At 52.6% G+C, this 23553-nt stretch overlaps 6 protein-coding genes across 7 annotated transcripts; 3 read left to right on the top strand and 3 right to left on the bottom strand.

Annotated features, from left to right (window-relative positions):
• Positions 1 to 765: 765 nt before the first annotated feature.
• KRP23_6822 (uncharacterized protein) lies at positions 766 to 1221 on the top strand (the record flags this gene model as incomplete). Its single annotated transcript, XM_067892060.1, has 1 exon — positions 766 to 1221. The coding sequence occupies one exon, from the start codon at positions 766 to 768 to the stop codon at positions 1219 to 1221; it is 456 nt and encodes a 151-aa protein (XP_067746358.1).
• A 222-nt stretch (positions 1222 to 1443) lies between these two features.
• Positions 1444 to 4494, top strand: KRP23_6821 (Transportin-3; the record flags this gene model as incomplete). The annotated part of the gene is made up of 1 exon (XM_067892059.1): positions 1444 to 4494. The coding sequence occupies one exon, from the start codon at positions 1444 to 1446 to the stop codon at positions 4492 to 4494; it is 3051 nt and encodes a 1016-aa protein (XP_067746357.1).
• A 254-nt stretch (positions 4495 to 4748) lies between these two features.
• Positions 4749 to 8661, bottom strand: KRP23_6820 (cAMP and cAMP-inhibited cGMP 3',5'-cyclic phosphodiesterase 10A; the record flags this gene model as incomplete). Its single annotated transcript, XM_067892058.1, has 3 exons — positions 4749 to 6960; positions 7038 to 7540; positions 7606 to 8661. 3 exons carry the CDS (start codon positions 8659 to 8661, stop codon positions 4749 to 4751), a joined length of 3771 nt encoding a protein of 1256 aa, XP_067746356.1.
• Positions 8662 to 11168: 2507 nt separating this feature from the next.
• KRP23_6819 (Protein Jade-1) lies at positions 11169 to 15731 on the bottom strand (the record flags this gene model as incomplete). Its single annotated transcript, XM_067892057.1, has 4 exons — positions 11169 to 13394; positions 14376 to 14636; positions 14715 to 14820; positions 14908 to 15731. 4 exons carry the CDS (start codon positions 15729 to 15731, stop codon positions 11169 to 11171), a joined length of 3417 nt encoding a protein of 1138 aa, XP_067746355.1.
• Positions 15732 to 17844: 2113 nt separating this feature from the next.
• Positions 17845 to 20898, bottom strand: KRP23_6818 (Phosphatidylinositol 4-phosphate 5-kinase type-1 alpha; the record flags this gene model as incomplete). The annotated part of the gene is made up of 1 exon (XM_067892056.1): positions 17845 to 20898. One exon carries the CDS (start codon positions 20896 to 20898, stop codon positions 17845 to 17847), a length of 3054 nt encoding a protein of 1017 aa, XP_067746354.1.
• Positions 20899 to 21538: 640 nt separating this feature from the next.
• On the top strand, positions 21539 to 22124 carry KRP23_6817 (uncharacterized protein; the record flags this gene model as incomplete). Of its 2 annotated transcripts, XM_067892055.1 has the most annotated exons (4): positions 21539 to 21559; positions 21624 to 21706; positions 21797 to 21879; positions 21958 to 22124. In XM_067892055.1, 4 exons carry the CDS (start codon positions 21539 to 21541, stop codon positions 22122 to 22124), a joined length of 354 nt encoding a protein of 117 aa, XP_067746353.1. The 2 variants fall into 2 exon arrangements, with proteins under 2 accessions (XP_067746353.1, XP_067746352.1); XM_067892054.1 differs by having other exon boundaries at positions 21539 to 21706; positions 21797 to 21922; positions 21990 to 22124.
• Between the last annotated feature and the right edge of the window lie 1429 nt (positions 22125 to 23553).

Raw genomic sequence — 23553 nt, 5'->3', positions numbered from 1 at the left:
CAGGGTTTATGTGATAACAGTGCCAGACCATTTTATTGGGTGTTTGTACGGTTCTGTCTCCCTTCAAACAGTAAATGTATGGCGTTAACGAAAGCGTGCTGTTATACGGTCCGAGCACATCGCGTCAAATCTTCACGTACAGGGATCGGCAGCCGCCACAAATGAAGAGGCTTACTGTATACTAGTATTACACAAGCACACATGCTTTATTGCCCCAAGAAACTCATAACGTGCGACCACGCTCGTCGGTTCGTGGGAGTCACTGTCCCAGATTACGTTGATTCCTGAGTGCCGTAAGCGGACGGTGGGGCCCATCGCCTAGGGCCACCACGTGGCCACCATTGTACTGTACTGAGTACAGTGCTCGGAAGTGGATACGCTGTGTGTGAAGAGCGGTTAGCCGCAACATACCCGCGCGGTATTTACGGAGGCGAGCCAAGCGCGATTTTTCCAGTAAGTCGAGCAGGGCCTCGCCTTCAGTTTACTAACGTTTTTCTCGTCGGGGCGTTGCGGATGCGTTTGCAGAACACAGCGAAGTGTATCTTCGGATGTGCTTGGTTTTACGATGTAATCATATTAGGCGTTTGTATGGGAACCTCGCCTGAGACTGTATGACTACTGTACTTCGACGTATTCGAAATACATGTATAATCTTGCGCACGTTCCTCAAATCGTGCACAAGCAAGTGGATTCGATGCCAAGACGTGAAAACTGTCATTATCCGATTTCCCTCGCGGGGCTCACTGCTCACGTCAATCAAGCAAGATGCGTCTCTCCAACTTCGTAATCGTGGCTGCCGCTGTAGCTGGTCTTGTTGCCAGCGGGAATGCGCTCTCTCCGGCCGACTACAGCAAGGTTTCGGAAATGGCGTCGCCCGATACGATCAAGGCTGTGCAGCATTACAGAGATAACTCCAAGAGGTCCCTGCGGGTTGTCGAAAGTGCCGATGAAAACGCAGACGACGACAACGAAGAAGAAAGGATTAACTGGACCTCTGTAGCTAAACACTTTCCGGGAACAGCGGCCAAGAAGGCGGCAGACGCCAAGAAGGAGAAAAGTATAACGGCAAAACTAGCCCCGGCATTCGCGGACTACAACCGTGCCGAATTGCAACCTCTTGACGTTTACCGTGCGATGAGAAAGGAGGGCTTTTCCAAAACAAAGGCGATGGAGCATGGTACCCAGTACCAAGCATACCTGACGAATCTGGGACTTTATTAATCTTCGCCGCGCAGCACACACTCCATCAAAAGAAAGTCGAAAATCGTAACAAGCTCAATAAAACAAAACTGCTTTATTAACGTTTTGAAATGATTGTCGCGCATTCTAATGTTGCTCGAATGTTTCCCCTCAGAAGGTTTCACTCAATGTGGTCTACATACGCCATTACTCCATACAAATACCTAGTCACTTTGTATCCGCAGCCACAGGATCACCTACGGTATGGCCTCGGACGGTGCGCAGCTGCAGGCGACGGTGCTGGCGGCGCTGTGCTCGCTCTACCAGCCGCATGTGGCGGACCCGGAACAGACGCGCGTGGCCGACGCCTACCTGCGAGGCTTTCAGCTCACGCCCGCGGCCTTCGACGTGTGCGCGGCGCTGCTGGACCAATCGCTAGCGACTCGTGGCGCGCGACAGAATTCCGTATCGCTAAATTCGGACCGCGTCCCAGCTGTGTTCTTTTCGGCACAGACGCTGGCCAATAAGCTGCGGCGGCAGCCGTCCGCTTCAACTTCGGACGCCGGGATCTGGACGCAGCGACTCGTAACCTGGTTATCCTGCGGCGTTAGAGTACCGAAAATAGTGGTGACCCAGTTACTGTTGGCGCTTGTATCAGCGTTGCCGCGTCTCCAGGCGCAGGATCTCAAGGTTCAAGAGACTCATGACGCAGTTGCAAGTGGCAGCCAAGTGTACGCGCTGGTCCGGGAGAGTTACACCCAGTGCAACGGCCAGAGCGTCGTGGGCTACGCTCTGCTGCAATTGGCTCAGAAAGGGGTACCCTCGAGGGTACTGGCCGAGTTACTGCTGCTACTGGTCGAGGAAGTGGACACTTTGACAGACAAAAGTGCGAGACAGAGAATGCAGGACGAGGTGGATGCCTGGGCGCCCGCGGTGCTGGACAAATTGCTGCCTCAGCTGATGCACGAGGCCAGCACTGGAGCAGCTGACGCTGATGCAGTGGAGACGCAGGAGACGGTGCTACGCGCTCTCACGAGCTGGTTGAGCTACGTCCGAGTGGATGCAGAGGTGGTGGTGAGGAGCCCGCTGCTGCACTCGTTGCTGGGCTTTCTGGCTCGTGACGAGCTGTTTGACGCCTCGGTGGACTTGGCTGTGGAGCTTGTGAGGTCATACGCGCATAATCACTTGGTAGTGCAGTGGCTCGCCCCGAGGTTACTGTCGCTCAGAGGAGCGTTTGCTTCTGCGGCGGAAGCAGAAGACGTGGACGCGTGTTTGGGACTTTGTCGGGTTTTTACAGAGATGGGGGAGGCGTATCTGGAGTTGTTGATGCAGCAGCATGGAGCAGGGAACGACCATGCGGCGTTGGTGGACTTGCTGCTGGACTGCATGAGCTACCCGGACGCGGAAGTGGCAGATGTGACGATCCCATTCTGGTTCCAATTGCTGAAGGAGTTGCAGCGACGGGTGACACCGGCGTTGTTGGCGCAGTATAAGCCGCGACTCGAGCGACTGGCAGGGTTGTGTATGCAGAAGCTGCAGTTCCGAGAGGATTTTCCGAGTCTGCCTGCAGACAAGCAGCAAGACTTTAAGGGGTTCCGCAGCGAGCTTGGCGATATCCTTCGTGACTGCTGCCAGCTGCTGGGTGTTGAGGCTGTTTTGCAGCACTGTGTGAATGGCTTGAACCAGATTTTCCAAGCACCAACGGAGTCACGAAGTTGGGAGGCCGTGGAGGCCCATTTGTATTGCTTCCGGTCCATTGCGCGGGAAGTTGAAAAATCGACAGCCAATATGGAGGCTCTGGATGCACCAATTTCGCTTATCTTTCAACACCTTCCGCGGTTCGCTGACCACCCTGCAATCTGCTACACATCGTGCCTCATTGTGTCGCGCTACGCTGAATGGTTACGCGCGCATCCCACATCGCTTCAAGCCCAGGTGGGATTTCTGAACACCTGCGTGACAACTAGTGCGGGGGACGCAAGATACAAAGAGTGGGAAGTGGCGCGAGCCGCTGCTGCAGCGATTCGGGCACTGGCTATGGACTGCTGGTCGATGCTCGGAGGGGATATTGTTGCCTTTTACTTACACATCGAGGAGCGTGAGCTCATGGTAGTTGATGACCAAGTGCTGATTCTTGAAGGCATCTGCGCTGGCGTGGCCAAATCAGGCGACATGCCTCGCATTTTGGCCGTGCTGGATCAGGTTATGAAGGGCATTGGTCAGCGACTGACTGCGCTGTTCACTTTGGCTGCCGCTAAAAGCCATGTGCAGGTTGCGCTCAACGAGCTTCTGCGACTCATGTGCATTTATGAGTACTTGGACATCAAGAAGCTGCAAGGAGAGAAGCACCCGCTTGTAATGCTCACGGAGCAATTGTGGCCGCTGTTTAACCAGATGCTAGCGTTGTATCGCGGTCACGATGAGCTCGTGGAACGTGTGTGTCGTTGCTATAAGCGCATTCTTCGCACGTGTGGTGCAGAGATTGTTCCTCTGTTACCGCAGCTTGTAGACAACTTGCTGGCGTTCTATCAAGCGGAGCCCAAGTCGTCGTATCTCTATACCGCCAGCATGGTGCTTAAGTTCTTTGCTCATGACCAGAGCAAGTCGGCGGAGCTGGACCCCTTGTTCGCTCGTTTGCTTTTCACGCTGGTGGAGACGACAATTCCTATCTTCGCGAGTGTCGACGACATGCAGACCCGTCCTGATGTGGTGGAGGAGTTCTTTTTTCTCATGGAACGCGCCGTGCGGTGTGTGCCGCAAGTACTTGCCGCTCCTGTAGCACCAGGGCAAGCTCGGCCGCTTATGACGAGTGTTTTCTCGTGCGCAGTGTCAGCTCTGGCGATGTCACACAATGATGCCAATAAAGCTGTGTTGTGCTTTATGGAGCAAGTGTACGTGCAATCCTTGACGGAGGGTTCGCACGTTAAACTTGTATCGCTGTGTGCATCCAACAACGCTACGCACGAGGAGAGCAACAAAATGTTGGTAAGTTATCTGCTACGGGGTGTCGTTCTTGGTGCAATGTCACCATCACGCGTGGACGCGGACTACGGATCAGCGGCAGGGGTACTCGTTCAGCTGGTCAAGGTAAATGGCTCGCAGCTTCAACAGTGGATTGCTGAATGGTTCGAGCAGGCCACAGCGGGAACATTTGCAACGGCACCTGTCAATTTCCTTACTCCAGGCGAGGCCCAGGAGTTCCAGAGTGAGCTGTTCAGCGCTGTCAATGAGCGTGCATTCCGCCGTACCGTACGTCATTTTGGTAAGCTTTGCGCCTCTCGCAACACATCCCTTAAGGATTGCGAGCGCCAGTAGAAATGATGGAAGGATGCAATGCCCACGGCAATTGCAACAAGAAACACACGTGAGTCGACACGCAACCCAAGGATCTACGATGCTGAGTAACCCTCGTCCACTCCCCGGGCCAGGTGGGTACTTATGGGGCATGAAAGGTAGTAGTGGTTTTGTAGGCGGCGATCCCTATGCACATCTTGTGAGTATTGATGATCTTTTTCATTCAAGAACAGGCTATAATCAACCTTCCTGCTGTCATCCCAGTCCTAGTGTTGTTAGAGCGCGCCGCTTGGCTCGTCAGATTCAGCGCTGGGCGTGTTTCTTGAAGACAACTGCAGATCAATGGCGTAAGCGGAGTTGGTGGATAAGTGGCTGGCTTCTCTGTTTTTGCTGGTGCCGTCTTCGTCTTCATCTGCCAATGCTGCGTCTTCCACGGTGCTGTACATGTACTCCCACAACGCGCCCGCCTCGTATGCGCCGGGCTCCCCTTCAGCAGACCATATCATTGGGTCGTATTGGTCACCCTCTTCCCCATTGTATGCTACGCTGCCTTCGTCTACAAACTGCTCCCCATCCAGAGCTGTAGCGTAGGCGTTGACATCATATGCGCTGGACCAGTCACCAGGTAACGGAGGGGCGTCTACATTTGTGTGAGCTGTCATCGTGTCATCAGGCAAAGTCCACAATGCTTGTGTCGTGTCCACTTCCACCTGCTGCCCCTGCTCCGTTGCGAGTTGTTCGTATTCCTCGGGCCCTGGTTCCAGTATCGTGTTGACGCCGGCTCGCTCGTCGGCTGTGTTCATAGCCATAGATCCACTAACATCGTCTGAGAGTTCGGGTCTTGCTAACGGTGTTTCGTGATCAGCGTTAACTTTAGGTTGAGAGTGAAGAAGACTTTCATCGCTGGTTGCCTCATTCTGCAGCTCGTCTGGCGCAGTTTGAAGATCAGCATCATCGCCATCAATGCTGGTTGTGGATAAGTACGAATTCTTTGTTGGTGTCCTGCGCGAGTCTGGTGTTGCTCTGTTTTTCGGATCTGCAGAAGCCACTCGTCGAGCATTGTGGGAAGATGGCGTGGTGGCATGAACTGTCGCAACGGATGCGTGTCTGCTTGAGTGACGCGACTTTGTGAGGTGTTCAAGCTGCTGCAACGATGCGACTTCGGGGGGTAGGCTGTTTGAGCTTGAGCTAAGCATGTCGTCGACATCCTCGTTTTCATCTTCCAGCTTTCGTCTCGCCGCGAGGCTATCCAGGTGGTCGCTCAGAGTCGCAAGTTGGGTCTGCAAAATCTCCGGCGGGCACGTATCGTAAAGCTGTTGACCAGCAACGTGGTGCAACAATCCCGCAAAGACACGGCTAAAAAGTCCAAGCAACTCCAGCATCAGGCGATCTTCCGTTTGCTGTGCGGCCTCTCGCTCGCTCGTGACTGCGATATCAGCGGCGGACCCGTTTCCAGTCCCTTCCGACGCTGTGAGTGCAAAGGGTGAAGCCGATAACCGAGCCTTGGCCACTCGCGCAACCTGCAGCACACCGAATGGGAGCGCCTCGTTCCCCCATGGAGAGAGAATCGGAACGAGGTACAATCCACGAGCACCACCAGCAATGTCCACCGTATCATTGAAGGACGCATCCGAAGAGGGCTCCGTGAGTACCATTGGCGTTGCGTCACTACGCAAAAGCAGTGCACACAGAGAAGCCTGGGCGCTAACGTAACGACGTACAGCACTCGAAGTGGTGCCATCAGTCGACATTTGCTCACCCACGTGCCACAGCTTCTGCACAGCAGCATCCAACACGAAGATGCGGATCTGCTTGATGTCTAAGCACTCGCCTAGCTCCTTCTGCGCGGCGGCTACTAGCTGCACCACCGACGGGATGCGCGATGCTCCTGGGAACTCCGATTGCATTATCTCTGAGCCCGGGGTGTGCAAATGCGATGCAGTCGACGCTTTGGCAACAATTTCGTCTGGCATTTGCAGAATCTGATGCGTCTTGTGGTTGACTTTTTGTAGCGTCTTGGTCACGGCTGACTGCCGAACTATGATGCCTGCTTGAATGGCAAGAAGGCTGCCTAGAACCTGGTCGTTGGCAGAGAACGGCTTCTGGTGGGTAGTATTCCAAGCACGAAGTACCGCAAAGACCCCAAGGCTGTTTGTTTTCGTGTGATTGCTGCCTGCACCATTGACCAAGTGCGCTTCGAGATAAAGTTGCAGCTCGTGCACGATTGGAAGAGCTAAAACTTCTCGCGAAATCGTACCCGTGACGGAATCGGTAGAGCTGTAGAAGCGCGGATCGTCGTTGGCGCAATGGACGTTGCACAGCGTGTTGTGTCTTGCGGCGTACCCCGCGATTCCCTTGTCGAGCGGCAATTCCCAGCGCTCCATGCCACGCTCCGAGCACAGGGCGACCAATTTTCGGGTAGCATGGTCTACAGTGAAGAGTGCTGCATGCTCGCAATGCAACAACTCACACGTGCGCTTCAGTAACCTGCATAGCCAAAGGTCAAAGGTACATCTCTGGTTAGTGGAGACACGAGGGTCGCGAAAGTCTGTTACGAGACCTACGTCTGCAACACGGTCGGGAGGTGGGTGGAGCAGACAATGTGGACACAACTGTTAAGCCATTTTTTCAGCACCACGGACAGATTGATGGCGTTGGTGATGCTGAACTGCGAGTCCACCTTTTCGAGGACTTTGAGGATGTTTGGGTCGATGTATTGGTACGCTTCGGCTGTCACGAGATGGCTGGAACTTCCCAGGGCAGAAGTTTGCACAGTTTGTACCCTTGCTGACGACCCGACCCTCCTTGGTGTGGACGATGTGATAGACACAGTTGACGAAGCACTGTTTGGGCGCCCGCCGTAGTTGCTGTCGCTGTCGGGCCGTTTCTTTTGCTTTCCCAACCGAGAAATTTGGTCAATGTCGCTGGCAGAGTCATCGAGTTCATCTTCTCGGTTTTTAGCGTCGCGCATGTGCTGTAATGCCTCGATCTCGGCTTTCAGACGCTTGATCTTCTTGTCCTGGTTCGACGTAAGCGTCTTGTCCTCGGCATGACGCGCTTCCAGAACCTGCAGAACCCAACTATCCCAAATCACGAACCTGCAAGAATACGAGCTGAAAGGCTACAACGTACCCGAAGTTTGCGCAGGAAGTCTTGGTTCTCTCGAGCAAGCGCCTGTAGAGCACTCTGCTGAGCTGAGTTATCCGATGCGTTCGGCTGATCGATCAACTTCTGGAGATTGGCGTACACAGAAGCATAGCGGGCAGCAAGCTTGTCGTATTCATGCCGCTGTCGAAGCACGGTTTTGTCTAGCTCGTCAGTACGAGCTTGTTGCTGCGTCTTTTCAGCTTGAAGGCGTTGGTTCTCGCGACTGAGCTGTGCGATCTGCTTCTCGGTCGCGTGTCGATACTTGGTGCTGGACGAGATTTCTCGCTCCAACAAGACAAGTCGCTGCTTCAAGGACGCAATCGTCTGTGCGTCATAACGCATTTTCTCCTGCAGCAGAGGGTCCTTCGAGCTCAGAGACAGTGTTCCCAGTTCCCCACTCGCTTCAAGCGTGTCAATGTTTTCTAACAAGGGGTCTGGCATTGCAACGTCCGAGCGAGTTTTGACCGGCAAAGGTGTTAGTCGACTGCGCTGCAGCGTTGCAAGGTGAGGACTGGCGCCACTGGTGCTCTGAAAGGTTCGCTTCTTGGAGGAGCTGTACACGCTTGCACTCAGAGGACTGTACATTGGCAGATCCGGAGCGGAACCGCAGCGATTTAGTATTGACAGTTCCATCGCGCGCTCCTTCTTGGCTGTAGCCTGAGCATTAAGTGTCTCTGCATCGCTCTGCGGCCGTACTAAATCCTCGTCTTCCTCGTCCACAATAGGAGATGGTGACTTCCTCAGGGTAGCGCTAGATGGAGTCTTTGAGCTCGATTTCTTTTTCCTTGAGCTGGAAGATGATGAACCTCCGTGACGAGCACGATTTGAAGGGGTTCCGCCTTCGTCCCCCTTTCGTCGTAGCTTTGGGGGGCTTCTGGTACCTCCGTTTGGTAAGATGATACTGCTGGTGGATTCATGGATGATGAAGAACGACGAAGGCGCTGAGAATTGAGACCGGTTGTTGACAATGCGAGCATCTTGGTCGCTCTCGTCTGCCGTGGCTTCGCCTCGCTCAGGGCTGTCGCTTCGACTAGCAGGCATTCTTCACCACTTGCTATCTCGGTCCATGCAAAGCGCGCGGTAGTAACCGATGCATCCTTTCCTTAGATGTATTTCAATGCTATGACCCCAATAGTGCACTGTCAATTGGCAGATTGGCAGTCCTTGATCAAGTTCCCTTCTCCTCCCATTCAATTTCTTTGGGATCTCGACACTCATAAAACGATGTACACGGCGGTGGAAATCATTTTACGGCAGTGCACAGGCGCCCCAGCCATTGCGTGGAACATCTCCGAGTTTATGGGACTACCGCCGAATCTCCCGCATGCACATTGCCTCCACTTCATTCCTGGACTGGATGGAGGCTTGCAGCCCCCACTTCCTCATGATGAGACCACGCCATGGTCTCTCAGCAATCATCTCCGTTCCGACCCCCATTACTATCGCTGGCAGCTTTCAAAATGAATGGAGGCAGAGGCAGCTAGAGGTGATCTATCGCTTGTGAAGTGGATATACTTGATCAGCAGTGGAAAACGGTCACCTGAGTGTTTTGCCGTCTCTCTTACTTTTAATTCCAACGAGGCAAGACTCACATAAAATCAGAAAATGCCTGGCCGGACTGTGCGCTTTCAGCTACTAACTCGATGTTTGCTGCACAACTCCGACGAAGCCGACACATTCTACTGGGACTATGAAGCTACCATCAAGGCAGCCGAGATTGGCCATATTGGCGTTCTTCGATGGCTCCTTGGTCGTAAGCTCCACACGAGTACGTATTATTGACTATGCACTGCGAGTTGCTGACCTCGATCTTCTGACTGTCTTCTGACGGAAGCACGCGCGCTCTGGATTACGATCGGCTGATGCCGGGCTATGAATTGATCGACTGGATGCTAGATTCGGTGTATTTCCATCTCGATAAACACTTTGCGACATCGGCGGTACGAGACTTATCGAAAACGGACCATTCAGTGACCATGCAACAAGTCTGGCTGCTGCATTCACCTCTTTCGAAGGATGATGAGCTTTGGACAGAATATTCGTGTGAGGCTTTGAAAACTGGATGTGAGCGCGGTGATCTGCCGATGACTCGATGGCTGCTCGAGCACCCGATTGGGTGTGATATACTTCAACGCAAGCCAAACGTTACTAGTACGCTACTTGACGTACTGGTCGTGGCTGTGAAACGAGATCACGTTGGAATACTGAGGTGTATCTGCTGTGAGATGTGCGATTGATGAGAAGTGCTTAATCTCAGCGAAATGGCTGCTCAGCCGCCTCTCGTGTCGGTGGGCAGCTGATCCACATGTAGTTAGAGAAGCAGCGCGGAATGGAAACGTCGAGTCACTTCAATTGTTGAAGGATTTCAAGTCGCTAAACATGAGACTGGGAAAACAAAAACTCGATGCGGAGCTGTGGTGGTGGCCTGGAATGCAAGATCGGCTCACTACAAGGGTGCGTCGCTGCTCTCAAATGGATTGACCAGCATTATTTGTTGAGAAAAGCGTGAATATTGGTGGCCATAGATTACGCAGCGGCTAATGGACACTTCGAGGTAGTTAAATGGCTTCACGAAAGTGTGCGTTATCTCCGACTTGCTCAGACGTTCACCAAGTCTCGACCGAAATCGTTGGAAGTGACGATGGTTCAGAGTTGAAGCTAACAGAGCGAGCCAGACTTGAAAGCGTGGTTGCGTGGAGACCGCTAATAGTTGGCTCAATCGATGTCTACTGAACTATCTCTATTACTTTTACTACCCGATGTCACAAGGCAGAAATCCGATACGTCGGGTATTGTGCTCATGTGATGAACTTTCGTCTGTTTCACAGCGTGTAGGGAAGTATAAACCACTAACGAGGGGAGCTGGCCCTGCTGCCCAGTCCAGACATGGGAAGGTCTGTCCGTGCAGCTCTCTCAAGTCTAACCATTGCTGTCTACCATTGCTGGCCGCACGCATTGTCTTGCAGTCTGTACGCACTTCAACATTGTTCTAGCATCCGCAGCCAATTCGAAGGTGCTCTCGAAAGTGTTGTTGTTGGGTACGCCCCGAGGCTTCCCTGGTAGCGCCTCACTGCTCCAGCAAGCTCTCACTTTTCATTTCGCTCCGTCAAGCGCACTCGTCCAGTCTCCAAGCTCCAGCGCGCAAGCGCCGTCCTCCGCGGAGTCGAGGAGGTGGAAGAAGATCGCTAAAGGAGTCCTAACAGCCCGTTGCTCGCTGCTGAGGAGCTACCCGCCACATCTAAAAATGCTATTCTTGGCGGACCTCCCAGCGCGGACGTAAGGCTTGAAGAGAATGCTGCGTCGACTCGAGAGCTGCTCAGCGGATGTCACGGTCGCATGATCTGCATGACGAGACTGAGCACCGTCCAAGTTTGTTCAAGACACGACGTAGCAGAGAAGTTACCTAGTGCCGCCGTGTGCGTGGGGAGGGCTGCATCGTGATAGCCGGCTCAGGCATTAGCCCTTTCGGACTCTGTAGGCTACGTACCTATATACCTATAGGACGCCCTTCGGGGAATAACGGGTTAATACCACTTCGTTTTACTTTTCTATTCGGCACTGGACTGGTCGTAGCTGCGAATGAACCTGGCAGCCACGTGTTTCTCTTTGTACGTTCCCAGGACGTAGTTCACGTCGTAGAACACATCTTTCTCCCCGTTTTGATTTGGCACCATCTCCACACCACGCACGCGAGCAACGCCACCAGGTTTGTTGATACCTCGCCACTCACGACCTAACACTTCTACCACATCATTCTTGAGGAAAACGTGGTTTGTGTCTCGGCCTTGCTGCCATGCTTCCACCGCCTTGCCTTCGTGATCGCTGTCACCACTCAGTTCGTCGATCTCGAGACGTCTCACACATCGAGGCTCCAGATTTTCGATAACAATTGCGCTGCGGGGGCTACCACCTCGGTTTCCGCGAGCGCTTTTGGCACTGCTGGCAATAGTGGAAACGTCTGCGTTGCTGTCCTTCCTTCTGCGTTTTTTGTTTGTCTTTGACGACGATATCGCAGCACGAGGTGCTGTGGAAGCCTCGCCAGGTGTTGTTTCCTGGCGACGACTATTTTTCTTGCGTGACCGTCGTTGTTTACTGGATTTTCGATTACGCCGGGCCGGTGAGGACGCCGGAGTTGCACTTGGAGTATCGCTCACGTTTGCCGCTACATCATCTTGTTTGTGCAAGTGACCCGGAAGCTCCACAAACTGCCCCATACCAGAAGTTTTGAGGTGGCGAGGGCACCACGCCTGGTAATACGGATCCTTCGTAAGGAGCCCGTTTACAAACGCACACGCAACATGAAAAGCTTGCACACATTTTCTGTTGGCACATTGAACCTTGCTCATCCCCTTACGGCCACCACAAATGGAACATTTCAACTGCCGACGTTCTGGATCGACCAACTGGATACCATGCACAACGCCGTCTTTAAAGAATGTTTCAGGCGTGAACATGGCGCACTGAGGGTGCACGACAGTGCCGTTGTCTGTTCCAGTAAAATCGCCACCACTCAGCTCACATAGAGCACACACTTCACTGCCCTCTTGCTTGAGCTTGTTCACGAACATGCCCCCAAAGGAAATGTCTTCGTCTTCACTATCTTCCTCGCCGTCCCTGTCTCCATTCTTTCTTTTCCCAGCCGTTGATCGAGTCACTTGTATATCCCCATCTTCATTGCTTTCGCCATCGCTGTCGTCAAACTGCCGCTTCGCAGCCTGAAGCTCCTGATACATGCGCTCGTAGTTACGCCACTGAATATCCTGAAGCTCTTGCTGGCGGTACCCCTTTCCAGCATACTCCTCCTCCACTTTCTTGGTAAGAGAAGTTAATGCCTGCTCGTTCGCTTCCATCACAGTGCGGAACTGGCTTTGCAATGTTGCCAGTTCTGTCTTGATTTCATCCGCTTCGCCCTCACTGTCCGTGTCATCTTCGTCGACTTCATCCCCAACACGGTCTTCAAGGCTTGTCAACTCGGAAGAAAAACAAGCATTCGTCAAGGCATCAATTTCTGGCAGCTTTACATCGAAATGGCGATGCAACAATAGCTCCTTTGCAGGTGCAACATTTGGGTCATTGTGATACCCGGCCTCATCTGAGTTGCCTTTTCGTTCACAGAAAACGGTGGCATTTGCGGTGGAGAACTGCAACTGGAATTTTCTCCGTTTGGGTGGACTCGAGATCTGAGCATCCGGGAGGGCAGCCAACTTTTCCTCGTCTGTACCACGATGCACTACATAAGAAAGTCGGATATTGAAGGCCCCTTCGTCCGCGGCTTCCTTCACATCAGGCTCTGGTTCTGACTTCTGTCTTCTGCCTGTTGGTTCGCCGGTTTTGTCTGGTTCTTCGGTGTCAAGATCTACCACGCTAATCCATTTTCGTTCCACGTTATTTTCTTTGCCACCCATCACATAAACAACGTTATACGTGAACCGCTTCGCGCCGTCCGGCAACGTTTTCTCGTTCACTTTCTTGATTCGACCAACGCCGCCTAGCTTGTTCATCCCAGGCCAAGTACGCTTCGCCACCGTGACTGTTGTTCCAACATCAAGGGGTATTTTCTCCTCAACCTCAGCATCGGACCCTTTTGATTCGCTTGAGACACCCATTAAAATATCTGAAGACAGAAACGTATGCTTCTGCTTGCGCGAATTTCGAAATTCGACTAGGTAGACCGGAATGCGCTCGCGTCGTGGCATCACCAGCAGTTCCCGGACTAACTCGTATTCAGGGTGATTGCTGCTTAAACGCACACCGCACATATCCTCTACCTTCGACTGCAACAGTGAAAACGTTCGCTTGTTAATTTTCCGGATAAAAAATGCTGAGTCGAGGGACTTCCAAAAGAGATTCATCGCCAACTTTCCGTCGGAGCGAAGAAATACCCACGGCCAGTCGATTCCCAACGACACAACTCCGCTATCACCTTCACATGTGTTTTGGCTTGATCGAGCAGTAGACGAATTGTAGGCATCCAGTGAGACTGACCCAGATGGTGAAGTAGCTGGTATAGTGTGCTGTTTTCCTGGCACAGGAGTGTTTGTTGCTTTTGCAGTAGCACTTTGTGCCAGGATATGCACACCTTCTTTCAAGTCGGCCGTGAAAACCGTACTCTTCCGCTTCGTCCGGAACCAACACCGGATAGGTAGCTGGAGTGCAGGAACCACTTTTTCCTTAAAACTCTTGATATCGGTGTTTCGTAAAACCTGATCATTGAACGCAAATATCTCGTCACCATTATGAATCACAGCACGATTAATAGCCTCGACAACAGCGGAATTGGTAGTGCTTCGGGCAAATAGAAAAATTCCTGGACCATTCGTGGATGAAGTGACCCCAAGACCTAATGGTCGACTTGTGATCAAAACCATCACGTACTCGAACTCGTGCTCGCCTGGTTCTTCAGGCTTGTACATCGGAGGATAAACAACAGGTGCAAACGTATTTGCCTGAAGTATAACGCGACTGTTCGTGATGTCGTTCTTGTAATTACTGGTTTCAAGTTGCTGTGGGGCAGTACTTGGAGTAACCTGTACGGGGTTAATCGAAACAGTGCCAGGAGCCAACTTCGTGGGAGAATCAGTTTTAACTGTGGTATCGTCAGCTGACGTAAACGACAGTTCGATTTGACGATTCCGTCTCGGCTTGTTGGTCTGGCCAGTTCTGTTCTTCCCAGTTCTGTTCCTCCGCATTGGAGGTCCCCCAAGTAGTCGAGGCGGTGACTGCTTCGTAGGAGTTGGTTGAGCTTGTGACTTCACTCGGTGCTGGTCGCCATCTGAAACCGAGTCTTCGCTACCGTCATGATCACTGTCACTGTCTAATTCGTTCTCGTCTTCGCTTGCTTCGTCACTCTCGCTGTCATCTTCGTCGGACCAAGACTTCTTTTTATGTGACCTCTTAGTCGTCAAATTTTCAGCTGTAGATTTCGACGATCCATGAACAGCAACCTCACTCTCACTTTCCCCTCCCATGGTCAAAATTTTAGCTTGATGCTTCAGACATCCACTGCCAAATTGACTCTGAGCAGTAAATCACCATTGTACATACATTAGACCACGAGATAAGATCGAAACAGCCACGCTAGGTTCAAACAGTACCCTGTCTTCCATGTACCGAAGTTTAATCCCGTTTCGCAGCGCGCACAGTGCATGATACGCCACCGTACATTTACCCACAGCACACTGTGCGCATGCTCCTTTCTCACTACACACAGCACCACCAGACCAGCATAAAGATTCGTCAGCATTGACCCCTTCAGCGCAATAATAAGCCGCACACCACACCACGCACTTTGTCTTTTTGCAGAAACAACACCGCAGTTTCCGCCTTGGGCGCAGTTTATCCACGCCACACACAACCTGTACATCATCCAGCGGGCCCTGGAACCTCCCCGCGTGCTTATCCTGCACGTACAGCTCCGGCAGGAACATGGAGCACGCCACATGCACCCATTTCCCATCGACTGTGGGCGACATCGCCCCCGCCTTAGCACAGCACGCTTCGCACTCGAGTTCATGAGTCGGGATCAGGTTCTTCTCAATATCCTGCGCATCCAGGTACTGTCTACACGGGTGGCAGTACCAGTCTCCGTCCGGCACTGTCGCCAGCCTATAGCACGTCTGGTGCACCGCCACGCCGCACACGTCGCAGATCACAATAGGGTCGTTCTCCAGCGAGTCGGGCGCGCAGCACACACCGCAGAGCACCTCCTCCTCCTGCTTCGGGCTACTAATAGCCTGGGGTGAAGGACATGGCGTAATCCTACTCCCACCCTCTTGTGACCAGCACTCCTGGTCCTCGTCGGTAAGCTGGTCGTCCTCTTCCTCGTCCTGTGGGGCCTCGTCGCCGCTCCCCACATCCAGCAGCAGCTCCATCTCCTGCTCGAACCGCCGCAGTGGCTCCAGCAGGTAGCGCTCGCAGTGGCGCTGCAGCTGCTCCTCGATCTCGCGGATGCTCTCGCTCAGCAGCGCGATCTGGTCTCGCTCGCCGCACGTGGCCAGCAACAACTCGCGCAGGTCACGCAGACGCTCCGACACGGCGGTGTCGTGCACCTGGAAGCCGAACAGACTGTGCGCGAGTAGAGACTCGGCCGCCGCAAGCCGACGCTGCTCCATCCTTCCTCTTGTCTTTCCCTTTGGCGCGCGTAAAGCGGAATGGTGAGAAAATGGCGCCAACTCGACCCCGATTATGCAACACTCATTGTGAAATGAAGTGGCGACCCTTATTGAGCAACGTGATCTGGTCGCTTGGCATTCTTACTCTTGCCTGGCCAAAGATAGCTGGGAAATGCTGAGGCTCAAAGGAAAAAGCTCTGAAGAATCAACGTGGCAAACTCAACCTGCGAATACACTGCAGAATGTCCGGACATTCGTATTTCGCGGCTTCGTTTAAAACACAAACGGTGCGAGCTACTTCCGCCTGCGACCATCCGCAACAAAGCGCGCACGTGCTACAGCAGGGAGAAACACGGTAGTGTTTTCGTATCCTACGCAAGTACTTTATCCTGTTGGAGCCTTTGAGGCGGTTGAAGGTTCCAGCGGTTCGGATTCACAAGCCTGCGGTGGCTGTGATGACACCCAGCAATCGTTACCCGTTTTGGTTTTAACCAACTGGCACGCAAATCGGATTCATCGAAGTGCTGCATTCCATGTAGAATAGTTTTGGTTGCAAGCAATGCGAAAACCATTCCACAATTTTGCTACCACATGCAAGACTTCGAGAGCGATCAGCGATCACAAAAGACGTTTGTAGAGCCTGAACTCAAGAAGTGAAGTACTTGATTCCCAGATCCAGTCCAGCAAAGCTATGGATCAAAAGCTGCAAGACCCACTGATAGTTCTACACGGAGATCGCTGGCCACTTGGTTGAAACAGCAATAGACAATCAAAGAAAAGTATGTGGCGAACACATGTTACTCGTTCTTAAGCCAGCTTGGATCCGAGCAAAAACTACAGCTTCTCTATATTTCACCTCCAAGAAAATCAACTATCGTAGCAGGTATTCACGTCTTCAAAATGTTCTCCTATCCAGTCTAGCACGGGCCGCTGCTCAGCGGCTGGCCAGTACTTTAAAATAATCCTTACTGCTGTCTGCATGATCTCTCTGGTCATCAACTGCGGATAGTGCGCATGTTGAAAAAGCAGCATCTCAAGCCTGTTTGCATAGGAAAAACTTATTGCTGTTAGGTCCGGCGGGACCAAGTCACGGAAGTGTGAAGAACGCACTCAGTCTTTCATGATACGGATCAAAATGACACCTTTCTTTAGAATTCAAAGCACACCCTGCTTATGATCCTGTCTAACGAAGACAGCACTGCAATTTACTGGTGACTGATGGCTATTCCACTCGAGGTTTTCTCTTTCTTTATAGGCTCACACGTGTCACGCCCTATTGGGCACTCTACATGCTATCGAAGTACCGGAAGATTACCGTGTCAGCACGCTTCTGACGGTTGCCGTGAAGAATGACCACTTGCATGCTCACTGGAACACATAGTTAACCAAATAACTAATCATGAGACGACTACGCATAGTGATGGAGGCAACTGTATCCATAGGTGAAAAACCGCTCATACTGCAGTTGCTCGGACATGGACGCTCCACGTGATAATGAGAACAACAAAGCACAAACAATCGAATTGTTTCGCGTATTGTTCAAGTCGCACTCACTGCCCACGGGGAGCTGCATTTTGGACTGTGCAGCAGGTTGCCCGCATCCCGAAGTAATTGAATGGATGCTGAATTGCGGGTACTTGCGACGAGATGAGTACGCTGCCTCCTGCGCGATACCAAGTTTGATTTCGAGTGGCCGCCTTGACCTCGTCGGGCAGACTGTGCAGCTCCATTTACCACTGCAAAGGGATCGCGACATCTGGATAAATGTTTGGCGTTTGTCAGTGGTCAATTTCGCCATCTACCCTCCCGTAAGAATTAGTTAATCAATTCAAACCATGAGTCTTGTACATCGAGTCAGTGATGCATGCGTTTTCTCTGTTGTTGTGTAGTTAACATGCATTTCGTATAAACACCTCCTGTGGTCGTTAAAATTGCCGCACCTTGTCGGCAAGGAGTTTGGACAATTCACTACGTTGCCTGATCAATCATCCGTTGCGGAGAAATACAATGCATCCCATCGCGTAGTTGGAGTGTCCCTCAGTCCTCCGATTGTTGTCAGCAGCTGCACAAAACAGTCATCATTTCATCATCGCCTGCTTTGCATCGGCTTTTCCTACAAGTGGTAGTCAATGCCCGTGTACTCCTCCGTGTCTTGGCCAACGGACTGTGAATTTTCCGTGCTACGCTGTCGTAAGTTCGAGGACGAGCGGCTGTTCGCGTAATGCGAGTCCATGGGATTAATCGCCACAAGTTCGGAGGATGCCAATGACCGGATCGATTGGATGTTGAACTGTTGGTCCACTTGCTGAGTATCAACGTCCATGTGAGAGTTCTGCTGTGTAAACAGATCCAGGTCAGCGTTGTTACCACCGACGAGGTCCTCAACACCCAGGATATCAGCCATTTTGAGTTGGAAGCGCGCTTGATACAGTTTTGGCGGGATGGCAGATAGACCATCACCGTCCACGCCCCTGAAAGCGATCTTGAAAAACCGCTCCATGCGTTTTTGGAAAGTCCACGTCTGCAAAATGTCGATCACACCAAGATGGTAGTAAGCTGGACCCACGACCGTGTTGGCCATGCGCATGCCTGAACGCGGTAGACGCCGTCCAGACGACGACGTGTTGCTCTCAGTTCGTCCGTGACGGTTACTTTTTTTCACGTACTCACGGGGCTTTGACGCCTTCCGCTGCATCACTGGCTCGCCTAGAGCTGTTCGGCTGGTATAGCTCGAGCTAATGTTCGAAGACACGCTCGCGTGGTGTCGATTCTTCGACGACGGCTGTACTGGAGGTGGTCCTTTAGATCTCGCCAAATTTTGCACACCTCCACTGCGTGGATCCATCATCGAGTTTTCCGTAAAAGGGTTATATACAGACGACCGCTGCTGGTTGTTTCCTGGCTTCGTTGCTTGTGTGGTACCCTGGATTGGCGTGTTAGTCGCCTCGGCGTCGTCATCGGTGCTACTTTCTCCCTCATCGACCACGTACTCCACTTCATTGATGCCCATTAAAAGCGAATAGTCCATGATACCAAACGAACATAGGAGCTGCGAGTCTGCACAAAGTTGCTGATACAGCTCCAACGCCACATCGCGATCAAGGTTGAGTTTCTGAGTGAGATCAGAGTCCTTTAGCACAACGTTTGGCTCGTGGCCGCCAAGTCGAACCGTGCAATTAGCATTCTCTGGAGCCGAGTTCTGGTACATGTACTTCCGGTTGCAGTGGCGGCACGTAACCTTCTTGCCACGCTTGGGCAGATCTCCATGGCGGTTGACCCACGATCCCTTGATGTCGTAACGTGAGTGAATGACTTGATCCGTGTCAAACAGGTTTGCCATGACAACAAACGAGAACTGCTTGCCGTACAACTCGAGGCAGTGGCAACCGTAGAAGCGCAACAATAGAGAACGGGGGTTAGCACAGAGGTAGTTCGCGTAGTCTTGCGCGATGCTGCGCAGGAACGAGCACTCTTCCTTGCTCGTACTCTTGACGATAAGAGAGCCATCAGCAGAGTAGAACATGAAGGCTCCACTGGCGCCTTCACTCAGACGCTCCTTGGCTGTAGCCGAAAGAGCCTGTAGATACGCCTCATTGTTCACACCAAAACGTTCACGAATCTTCTTGAATGCGTGGGGCTCGTAGTCATGGAAAGTCTTCGTCCGAGGCGAATTCTTGGCTACACGCATGTTCTCATCAAAAGCACCTGCGCCGCTTGTGCCTTCTCGTTCCGCATCATTCGATTGTTGCTGACGGTACGCCGCGTAAGCTGCGGACGGGTGTGCAGCATTACCGCTATCGCTGATGGGAACCGCTGTGAAAGCTGCCGCCGTCGTGACGTTCGCGGCCTTTGTCTGTGGCAACAAAGCCAAGTGTTGGATGCGCTGTGAAGCCGGGAGGCGTTCTGCAGCCTGCACCGCCTGAATAATACCCGACGTCGTGTAGAAGAGCACTTCCCGGCGCAAGGCAGCATTCACCTGTGGGTTCAGGTCCACGTCGATCTCGCCCGTGTTCTCTCCCAGACAACGCGTAAAGTGTGCGACGTGGAAATCATTCAGCGCGAACCAAATGACGAGATCGAGGTATCCTTTTCCTGCAATGAGGAAATTCAACAGCTCGCTCGACTTATCGGGGTCGGCGCGGTCCCGCGACAAAAACTTGATATACACAATGACGACAATGATCCAGTAAAAGGTGACCGCGAACACGTTGAACCTGGCACGATTGATGCTCTGTACGCGCACCGCGTACGTCTCGGGCATGCCCTCGCTGAGCCGCTTCCACGCCCAGACCCAAACGGCAATGCCGAAGATGATGAAGAGCCCCATCCAGACGTAAAAGAAGAGCCAGCTGATGATGTTGGCGTTCACGGCTTTGTAGTCGCTCGAGAAGTTGTCAGTGACTTCGTACCCTTGCGGACACTCGGCCATATCGTCGCCCGGCAGGTTCTTGAGCGCGTTGGTCCAGCACACGCCCAGGTCTGAGTAGCCGGCCCAGTCATCCGTGTTCATCAGCAAAAGGCCGAGAACGAGCGGGATGAGCCACGAGCCCAAGTGAAACATGCGCGTGTTGCGCTTAAAGTCCGTGAAGGGGTTCGTGAGGCTCATGAGCAGGTTGGCCGTCATACAGAAGAACCAACACTCGGAGGCCAGCAGCGTGAACTCGAACAGGCCCGCGAAGATTTCGCAGGTCGAGCCGGCACCGCTGTCGACGCTGCAGCCGCACTGCTTGTTCGTGCTGCTGCAGAGCGGCACGCAGTCGAAGAATAGGCAGCGCACGAACTGCTGCGCCAGCAGCTGCAGCACGAACACGGCGTCGGCAATGGCGCGCCAGAACACGAGCGGGTTCGGATGCTGCCGGTAGCTGGGCACGCTCGCGTACGACAAGATGACGAAGAAGACGGAGAAAACGGACAACACGCCGCCCCAGATGAGCCCTGGGCTCAGGTTGTCGTAGCTGCTCCCCATGGCCAGCACGAGCGCCAGCACGAAGGCGAAGAACATGACGAGCTGGAACCAGCGCGTGGTCGACTGCAGACACGTGTGCAGCGCGGCGGGCGGCGGCGGCTCCCGCTCCTGCAGCATGTTGACGTCCGCGTCCGAGGCGGTGGAGGACGAGACGCCCAGCGACTGCGACGAGGACGTGGGGCGGCTGTAGGGCGCGTGCATGGGCGACTGGAGCAGAGGCACGGGGGGAGACGCTCTGCTGGACGTCGTCCTGCCCTAACTTAATGCGGAAAGGTTGGGGCTTATTGCGCGGAGGTTGTGAGGAAGAGAGCTGAAGGAGAGGAGATAGCGGGACAGGTACGGTACGACAGGTCTGACTACTAGGGGTAGGGAACGCAAATTTTGACCTATGGCTGCGTTGCAAAGGACACGAACATGCGGGTCGCGCAATGCGGGAGAAGGTTGATGGCGATATTATACCGGCACTTTCTTAAGCTTGGTTGTGTGTCTTGGAGTTGAGCGTGGAGTTGAGCGTGGAGTGAGCACCTCTGTGCCAGCGTCAAGGCGGGTCGTTTACGGCCCCACGACAAGAGTGGCTCATAAACGTTGATTTTGACTAGGTACGATTTCATTCATTCTATAACCGGTAGTATTACATATCAGCACCTTCTTCAAGCTAGCACAATAAAGAGAATTTACTACTTGTATAAATGGATATCACTGCATCAATAGATGAAACATACGAAAATCCATTAGCGTGACGTGGGGTAGGGGTAGAAGCTGGACGAATACGCGCGATAAATTTACGTACCAATCCACCACGCGATCCAAAAACTGTAGCCATCTTCAAGCGACACCAGCAATGCCACGCGCTACCCTGCTGGTACTGTTGCTCACTGCTGCAGCACCAATTGCCTGCCTCAACGCGTCCACTGCAACCTGCTCAGCCCCAGTCCACGGACAGCTGGACCCGGCTCCGTTGTCAACTGAAGTGCAGAACGTGCTCCGAAAACTCCTGCCCCGACCAACTGTACGTGCTTCATCCAGCATGAGTGGTAAATGGAGGAGGAGCTACTACCAATTGCGAGCTCATGCAGTACGATGCTCGATGTGTTAATAGAGTGAGCGAGTCGCGGTGCGTGGAGAACTGCGAGCTCCGTTCCACATTCCGTGCCAGCTCCAAGGGTTTCCGCATCTCAACGAGTTCGTAAATGAGATTCAGCAGCACCAACTGCCGAACTTTGAGGTTCTACCTAATCCATTTTTGCTGTGCAATGAAAGGTTATGGTCTTGATGTTTTGCTGCTGCTGCAGGTGAAGGAGTTCGCCCAGCCGCCCCACTTGATCTTCTTTGATGAGAACCAGGAAGTGGTGAGTACCGTTGTGGTGTCGCCGTTGTGGGACAGATTCGATCTGCGGGACCTCATCCGAGAGAGCATGGGCAGCTAGCGTCATCGAGGTTACACACTGCCATGATTGATGAACAATTTCTATGGTGGCTAGAAAAAGAATTGTCACGGTAATGTCATGCCGCGACTTGTTCAGTGCTTAGAGGGGGGTCATTCCGTGGTAACACATTTCCTTTGATTTGGGTCACATTGAATACCGAACTCAGAAGCATCGAGTAGTTGATAGAAACAGACTACCCCTCGCACAAAATTGCCAGTACATGTAGTAAAAGGATACGCTGTCCTACTGATTTGTGATAGTGTTCCTGACTTACATGAATGACATTGCTCTTAGAATGGTGGACTGTCAACAATTTCGACTGTTATAAGACTTGAAAGCTTGGTCAAGGATGCTAATGGCTGCAGCTGCGAAGCATGATCACTTGGAAATACTGCGGTTTTTGAATGGTTTTGAATCCTCGCCACAATTTGAAGAGATCCGAAGAAAACTCAAGCCAAATGGAAACGTAAGGGAGTTTTGGGCTCGAGCTCCCTGGGCGATGAACTGGACTGCAGGCGGTGGTCATCTGGAGGTGCTTCAATGGCTCCACCTACATCGGTCTGAGGAGTGTAAGCAAGGTGCAATGGATACAGCCGCTGAAAATGGTCATTTGGAGGTGATCAAGTAGCTCCACGCAAGCCGGTCGGTGAACTGCTCGCGTGTCGCGATCGAGAAAGCTATGGGAAGTGGGCAACTACACGTTGCTAGCTGGTTACAAGCGCATTTTCCCGAGTTCAGTCCGTTAGAAGCCTCCTTACTACAGAGTAATTTGAACATCTTCGAAGTGCTGCTTTTTCTGCAATTCCACTACCCCAACGTCTTCAGGCTGACGTTCGTTACACGTGCCATGTACTTCCGGAGGAATGACCGTCAAGTGGCTGGAAAGGAACTTCCCATTGTAGTCATTGACTTAGCCTTCCTCCTAACTAGAATGCTTCATTGGTATTCACTGCTGAAAGGTTTTAGCTGGCGCATACTGCTACAGAAAGATGTATGGGTAACTCGATATAGGCAACACGTTCATTGGCATTGGTTGATAGAAGTACTTCTTAACTTTCGTAGATGGCAAAATGTGATTAGCCTTATTCAACCGCACCCACCGCCTCCTCCATCGCCCCCTCCGCCACCCCCACCATCGCCTCCACCCCCATCACAGCCTCCTCCAGTGTCCCCACCACCATCGTAACCTCCGATGTAATAGTCGAGGAAATAGCCAACGGTGCGTGTCCGTGTCTGGTACATGAGGGGCGTAGGCCCCCGTTCTACGCGCCTTGTGCGTGAGTCTGTTATAGTTCTCTTCGTCGGCTTGCAGCAGTTTCCCATAGTCGTTGCACTTGGCCTTGAGAACGCAAACTGAGAAGTGAACCACGACATCGAACAGAAATCATCAATCATGTGGAAGCTACTACATGTAAAAATGTAGCTACTT

The sequence above is a fragment of the Phytophthora ramorum genome, assembly GCF_020800215.1.
Source record: "Phytophthora ramorum isolate Pr-102 chromosome Unknown Phyram_PR-102_s0005, whole genome shotgun sequence".
Lineage (NCBI taxonomy): Eukaryota > Oomycota > Peronosporomycetes > Peronosporales > Peronosporaceae > Phytophthora > Phytophthora ramorum.
Note: the sequence above shows the minus strand (reverse complement) of the source record. Positions and strands in the feature narration are given on the sequence as shown.